At 50.5% G+C, this 7,829-nt stretch overlaps 1 protein-coding gene across 1 annotated transcript in view; it reads left to right on the plus strand.

The window, feature by feature from the left end:
* ASTN1 (astrotactin 1) overlaps positions 1-7,829 on the plus strand; it is a 154,746-nt gene that overhangs the window by 138,153 nt on the left and 8,764 nt on the right. Inside the window, exons 18-22 of the mRNA XM_019528349.1 lie at positions 2,642-2,910; positions 3,736-3,869; positions 5,132-5,283; positions 6,605-6,740; positions 7,573-7,673. Of these exons, the coding sequence (XP_019383894.1) occupies positions 2,642-2,910; positions 3,736-3,869; positions 5,132-5,283; positions 6,605-6,740; positions 7,573-7,673 (792 nt within the window). The remainder of the gene's footprint in view (positions 1-2,641; positions 2,911-3,735; positions 3,870-5,131; positions 5,284-6,604; positions 6,741-7,572; positions 7,674-7,829) is intronic.

Genomic DNA, 7,829 nt, shown 5'->3' on the forward strand with positions numbered 1-7,829 from the left:
AATGCATGACTTCACAGCACCACCTTGCGTTTACTCTGCTATTTAGCTGTTCCATATGCTGCAGCACTGCCTAGGTATAGTGTCACCTGTTTAATTACAGGTAATAGGCATTATGGGGACAATTCAAAGCATGTTGAGAGAGCAGTCTGAACTACCAGTTCCCCACCCACCATTGTAACTTTCTGCTAGTAAATCTTGACTACAGATATTACTGGGCTTGATGCCAGCAAGTGTCACACATAGATTTTAGGAAGATGGAGAGGAATGCTTTTCAGGAGGCAGATTTGATGCCACTTCATGTAAGTCCTATTTTTATTAAGTCATGGTGAAAATATTTACATGGTACTCCTCATTCATAGATCCCAAAATACTTTACAAAGGTTATGCCAGCATTGCTGTCTCCCATTTTAGAGATGGGAGATACTGGGCATGGCTACATGAGATGCTTTACTCAAGATTAGAGGAAATTACTGCACAGTAAATGTTACCATCTACATGTGCAGATGCTTACTGCAAAGTAATTTACTCTAATGGTGAGTAAATTTGCTCCCTGTAAATACAAGTAGCATATTTGCTTGCAATTAATTACTGTGCCATACAGCACATGTAGTCAGCTGACTGGGAGCAAACTTGCTCCCAGTTAGCTGGGCAGCAGGAAGTGGGAGATTGCTCCCTGTCCCCAGAGGTTGGCTGCTGCTGGGGCGTGCTCTGCCACTGGAGCCCAGGCAGGAACAATGTCCTCGTGCCCCAGCAGCAGGGAGCTCCCAGCCCTGGCTTCCCAATTGCAGTCATGGAGCAGGGGCTGGGAAGATTTTTCCTAGTTCCAGCTCCATGATCACGGAGCTGTGGCTGGGAACAAACTCCCCAGTCTGTTCCCAGCCCCTGCTCTGTGATCACAGAGTGGGGCCTGGGAACAATCTCCCCAGCCTCCACCCCACAGTTGCGGAGCAGGGGCCGGAAATTGTCTCAGTCAGGAGCCGCTCCCATGCCGTGATCAAGTGATCGAGGTAGGGGGCTTGGAAAGATCTATGGGGGAGGAGCAGGTCCCAGCCCCCTGCCCCAATCTGCTGGTGGGGCAGCTAGCAGTAAGTCTCTGAGTGGACAGGGAATCGCCCACCACTGGATTGGGGCAGGGGGTTGGGACCTGCCCCTCCCCTGCAGCGCTTTCCAAGCCCCCTGCCTCCGAATGGGGAGTCAGGGTCAGCAACTCCCTGCTGCTGGGGCAGGGGGACATTGTCCCCACCCAGGCTGTGGTGGCAGAGCCAGTCCTGGCAGTCCTGACCCCGAGCTCCCTGCCAAGCCCTATGCTAGCACCCATAGGGAGCCTCGAGCTCCCCCTGGCGTCTGCAGGGGGCTGGTGCACAGCTGGAGGGGGCAGGAGCAGATTGCTGCCAGGAGCAGCAAATCTGCTCCTGCATCCCTGCACATGTAGATGCCTGCCCAGGGTGAGTATACTCTAGAGTAATTTTCTCTAAAATAAACCGACCCCGCAGTATTTGAACATGTTGTTTGCACTGAGGCACAGAGTTGTTTGTTCCAGAATAGTCTGAGATGGGGCCAGATCCAAAGTTTTTAACTCCTCCAAGACCGTTTTAGGTTGGACGTAAGGAAAAATTTCTTTACTGTCCGAGCCCGCAGGACCTGGAATAGACTCCCTCCAGAAGTGGTGCAGGCACCTACTCTAGACTCATTCAAGAAACGTTTGGATGCTTATCTTGCTGGGATCCTTTGACCCCAGCTGACCTCCTGCCCCTTGGGCAGGGAGCTGGACTTGATGATCTTTGAGGTCCCTTCCAGCCCTAATGTCTATGAAAAAGTCCCCTTCCCTTTCATGTCAGTGAACTCTGGATCAGGCCTCCAATTGCTTTGTAAGCTCCTTTGTAAGCTGAAAGGAAAGATGATAAGCTGCCCTATTCTGGCTGGAATGAGAGGTGCTGAAATGCTTGCAGTTGTTGCCTTTGAATCAATGGTGAACCACAAAAGAACCAACATTTTCAAGTGTCAAGCAGCAAAAGTCAGGGTTTCCCCTCAGCTCTAACCTAGGAATGGCTCAGGGGATTCTTCTCACATGTAGAAACAAAATGGTTTTGGGGTGGGACCAAGCATAGGACATTTCAGAGACATTTCAACCCTAGAGGAGGGAACTATGAGCCTGCAAAACAGGTCTTAAGGGAAACCAGAGCACCCCTGAACTCTAGTTTACATTGCACCCACATCTACATGAGAGAGGCTCCCTCCAGTGGAGACTGTTATCACTGCAGGTGAAATCAGTTGCACAAAGCCTGAGACACTGTGACTGGTGTGAACAGCAGCTGGGGAAGTGACATGACCCTGCTTCAACCCAAGGCCAGGATGTGGTGAATTTGTGGGACAAAGGGGTTATGTCACTTGTCAGTAGCAGAGCCAGGAAGGGGACTTGGCAGTCATGATTTCCAGCCTAAACATCAGTCAGCATTTTCTTTCTTCTACCTATGAATCAAACTGTGTATTTCTAACATCCTCAAGCAGTTGCAGGGGTTTTTGGTAGCTGTTGCTTTCAAGTTATTTTCTCCCCAAAGGAGAACAGGCAAGAGGGTATTAAGCCCAGTGCCATAAATTAGCCTCATTTCCCAATCCAGATCCACCTGTTCTTATTTCACAGGAAATTCCCCCTCGGATGAGTCGGAGGAGCGGGAACGGGACCCCAAGGTTCTCACCTTCCCCGAGTACGTTGCCAGCCTGTCGGAGTCGGGCACCAAGCGCATGGCCGCCGGCGTCCGCATGGAGTGTCAAAGCAGAGGCCGCTGCCCCTCATCTTGCCCACTTTGCCACGTGACTGTGAGCCCAGACACACCGGCAGAGCCAATTTTGCTGGAGGTCACCAAAGCAGCACCTATCTATGAGCTGGTCACCAACAACCAAACCCAGCGGGTAGGAGCCCAGTTGCTGAGGGAGGGCTAAACTAAAGAAGGATTGTTTATAATAGGAGCATGGGGGCAAGAGGACTTCATAGTGAATCCACTTGGGCCAAAGTTTAGATGCCAAACCCCGGGTCCAATCTCAGTGATGCCAGCACTGAGGCATCTTACCCTGTATCTTTGTGTTGCTATTGTTTTGTGGGGGGTCTTGTCAGCCCTTGTACTTCTGAGTGCCAGCAGCCTGCAAGCCCTGCATGGTTTGGTGCCTGTCTTAACATAGTTAACAACAAACAGATGCTATGGACCTGAAGGGATTAAGGGCAGGGGTTACAGACTGGCCACCTTGCCTCTTAGCCACTGGCCTAATTACTTGCCATGTTAACCCATGAGCAAGCCTGAAGGGAGTTTGGTATCTGGCGAGTAGTCAGAAGTAGCTGAGATGGTTTCCTGGGACAGGAATTTTCCTTGGGGGTGGGTGTTCTCCCCTGTCAGGGGTAGAGGGATGCTGCTGCTCTGACATGCTGCTATCCTGCTACACTGAGTAGTACCATTGAAACTCGCTACCCATGGGGAAAGGTAACATGCCTGCTTACAGGGAGAAAGGTAGCAGGCCTGTGGTCAGGTGCCTTCTGCAGACCCTAAACCCTTTTGGCTTCTGTCTTCATGTCTTTCTCTGCTGAGGTGTCCCAGAGCTTCCAGCTAGCAGGCAGTGTCTGCCTAGTGAGGGGAGGGGAGCATCCTGTGAGGAAGGCATTACAAGGGGTCCTAGCTGTGCAGCACAGTGGGAGGTGGGAGTTCCTGCTTGCGTGGCTTTGATCCCTCTTCTCTTCCCCCTCAGCTGTTGCAGGAGGCCACCATGAGCTCCCTCTGGTGCTCAGGGAGCGGGGATGTCATTGAGGACTGGTGTCGGTGCGACTCAAGCGCTTTTGGTTCTGATGGACTCCCAACCTGTGCACCCCTCCCACACCCAGTGTATGTCTTCCATGCTCTGATTTGACCCCCATCCTTCCACCTTGCTCTGCAGAAGTGGTTGCTCTTTAAGGGGACAGCTGGTAAAGGGCCCTGATATAAGGCACCATGGTGCTAGTCCAAGAAAGTGACAGCACTGAGAATGCAAGCTTTTCCTACATCACCCTGGGCTCATCTACATGTGTGGTGGACTGCACAGTTGTTATTGCAGAGTCATTTAGTACTCGCTTTACTAAACCGCTGTGCAGTAACCACTGGTATTGCACTGTCCCAGTGCGGCATGGGTCATTTTCGACGCTACTGCACAGTAGCATTGACCTCATAGTTCGTGCCTGCCTATGCCACGTTGCCGTAGCATTGCTGTAGCTCATTGCTGTGACAATGTAGCATTTCATGTACACATACCCTCTGTTGATGGGCCTGAACCCTAATCTGGAGCAACCACTACTTGGCATAATGAGGAAGCTTTTTATGGCTCAGGTGCTGGGGGCTGCATTTCTCATCTAGGGTTGGGTCATCCCAGAAAACTGTGGAGTTAGGAAGTTTTTACCGAGGGCAGTTATATAGGATCCAGGGTGACATCTCAGATGGCCTCAATTACAGTAGTACAGAATGTGGGAGTCAGTGCTGACAGCTTCTGTGGTCTCTTGTTATCATTATAAAGGTGGTAGGGCAGCTCCTGAGGAAACTCCCAGTTCTGGATAAATTTACAGGCTGGATGGGGTAGGAGTATGCAGAGCACAAGGCTTTTGAGGGTCACTTTTAGCCCCGCCTTCTGCCTTCAGTGTAGGGGCTTGAGTGGCACCCTGCAGTATGACGCTCTGATCCACAGTTTCAAATGCAGCCCATCTTGGGTACCACAGGGCATGTCTTCACAGTAAAACTGAGGTGTGATTGTAGCACATGCCAGCATGCCCTGGTGACCTTGATTTAGCTAGTGGAATAGTTATAGCAGTAAAGACAGGGCAGCATGGGCTTTAACTCATGCTGCTAGCAACCAGGGTATATACCACAGGATCCCTGGAGAGTTTGCTGTCTGGCTGCTCATGTGGGCCATTGGCCATTGCACCATGTCTCCAGTGCTGTTGATACCTATGTGAGCTAGATTGAGCTAGTGCGGGCTACAACCACATCCTAAGGGAGCAATGATTGGGACTGTGGTATATGCTGAAGAGGCGTGAGAAAAGAGGAACGTGGGTGCCAGAGGTGGACAGGAGGTGCTGTTTAAAGAGCTTGACCTGTCACGTTTCCCCACTCCCCTCCAGCCTGAGGCTCTCCACAGTGCATGAACCCAGCAGCACATTGGTGGTGCTAGAATGGGAACACTCAGAGCCACCGATTGGAGTGCAGATTGTCGATTACCTCATCCGCCAGGAGAAGGTCACCGACAGGATGGATCATTCCAAAGTAGAGACCGGTGAGTACAGGCCAGAGGGGCTCTGGTCCTTCAGCAGCCAGTACTGGGCTTTATCCTTCTCAGAAGCAAGGAGAAGCTAAACCTGCTAGAGACCATTATGCTCTTTTCCTGTTGCTTGAGGAAGACCTTTGCCATGTCATCTCTGCATTTTACAGTGTGGTCTAGGCAGCAAAGGGTGCAACTGGGAGCAGGTGACCACAGTGGCAAGCATTAGCAAAACTCTTTAGCACTTGGTTAACTTGAAACCTACAAGTAATTCCAATGAAGCCAGTAGCTAGACTCTGGCAGGAGTGTCGCCTACGCAGCTAGCGGCTTCAGTTGGACTGGTTGTGGGCTTACAGTTAAGCAGGCAGATACTGAAGGGCTTTGCTGGGTCAGGACCACAAGTCCCTTTTTTCATTTGTTTATATGACTTCCCCACATTTTCCTTTTGGCCTGAAATCTGCAATGCTTGAATGGTTTTGGAAAGTTGGAGGAAAATCTGTTCTGCCAGTTGAGCAACATGACACTGGAAAAATAGCCATTCCTGTCTCCCCCTAGTAGCAAGGTCACCACTGCTTTCCCCTTGTCACCCATCAAACGTAGGTACCTGAAACTTGGCATGTTTATAGGCCACCCTGATGCATCTGTGAACCTACTCAAAATGGGAAGGGGAGATAGGTGGCTGTGAATGGGTCTGTCTCCCCCAGCGCCCCCACTTCTGATGATGAAGACTCGGTTGTCCTACAGCTCTGGGTGTTTCTTCTCCTGCAGTAGGTCCAATAAAAACAGGCTTTCCTTTCTCTGGAAGACTGCCACAGAACTCGCACCTTCCCCTTAGTGGCTTCTAACACAGAAATTCACCTCAAAACTTACATTGCAGCTCAGAGTCATCGTGAGGCAGGAGGAAGGAGCAGTGTAAGCCGTTTTCTTACCCTTCCCCAGCTCATTTAGCATATTCTCACTTCACTTCCCCTCCATAGTTCCCAAATTGCTAATGTTGCATGGCAGGGAATATAAGATGCACCAGTCCAGATTGGCCACAGTCAGCTTGTTAAGAGAGCATCGTCTTTTCAGCCCTGCTCCTGACCTTCTGGCTGAAGGCACTGGTGGGAGCCTTGCTGCCTTTGCTCATTGCAGCTGGTGCTACTTAGTTCAGGAATATTCAAATCCTTCTGAGGTATTGGGCTCACTGGTCTGTCTTGTGGCTCGAGGTAAAACTCAAGCCAAAATTTGCTATTAATCCTTCACATCCCTCTCCCATTCTCCTTGCTTAGCTCTGTACAGTTGGGATGGGATGGGAATGCAATTACTCTTTCTTCTTCCTTGCTTCTTCCCCTAGACACAGTGTTGAGTTTTGTGGACGACATCATCTCCGGAGCCAAGTCCCCCTGTGCAATGCCAGCACAAGTGCCTGACAAGCTGTCTTCTACCATCTCCTTGATTATTCGCTGCCTGGAGCCTGACACCACTTACATGTGAGTTACACTCCTTCCTGCTGGCTATTTCCAACCTTGCACTGGTTGCCTCTGATTTGTGACTTCTAGCTTTTCTCCTAATTGTTGGGGGGGGTGGGGGCGGGGGGTGGTATGGAAAGCAGGTATGTTCATTCTCTGCCATTTCATAAGGCATGACCCCTCTCCTGGTTGGTGACTATCTGTGGGGCATGAGGGAATCCTGCTACTGATACTGCTGGGCCTTTTCCTTGCCCACCCATGTGGGAGATGTCATGGCCATCAGGGTAGGGTTCACTCTGCTTTGTACAAGGTAAAGCTGGGGAGATCTGCATTTCCACCCTTTTTTTTTTTACACCTGGGTGATGATTTCTTCCAGCTTTATCTTATGTGATCTGACTGGACTCATGCTGTAACTTCCCTCCCCCCACACAAGCAGAGTCAAGTTATTCTTCCTGGTAAGCCAGCACTCTGCACCATGCACCCAGGCTCTTCTGAACTGGCCAGGCTACCAGTGCAGCAAATGTCAGCCACTTCAGACGCTTGCACTAGGTGAAGTAACCAGACTCAGTAGGGATGTCAAGTAGCTGGGTTTGGCGTGTACCTTCTGGTTTCTTACATCCTGTTGGGCCTGCACTGCAAGGGAGCACATGTCAGCTTGGGGAAGCCTGCATCCCTAAGAGAGAAATGCCTCATGTTTTAGCATAGCCTCTTGTTTGCCTAAGTGGTGTTAGTTGTATACATTCCTCCAGATGGGCATCTGCTGTAGGCAGGCATGTATATGTGCATGTGAAAGTCCAATCTGCCTGCTTGCTCTGAGATGTGATGATATCTTTGTCTCTGCCTCTCCCACCAGGTTCACACTTTGGGGAGTTGATAACACAGGGAGACGTTCAAGGTCAAGTGATGTGACGGTCAAGACCCCGTGCCCAGTAGTAGATGATGTGAAGGCTCAAGGTAATGGTGAAGATACTGAAGGGGTGGGCAAAATATGGCCCGTGGGCTGGATCTGGCCCACAAGGCCATACTATCTGGCTCACAGGGCCCCTAAAAAAATGTAGAAAATCAATATTTCTCTGCCCTTGGTTCCTGTCAATATGACAGGAACCAAGG

Source organism: Gavialis gangeticus, unplaced genomic scaffold, assembly GCF_001723915.1.
Source record: "Gavialis gangeticus isolate Ggan-Ray unplaced genomic scaffold, GavGan_comp1, whole genome shotgun sequence".
Classification (NCBI taxonomy): Eukaryota; Metazoa; Chordata; order Crocodylia; family Gavialidae; genus Gavialis; species Gavialis gangeticus.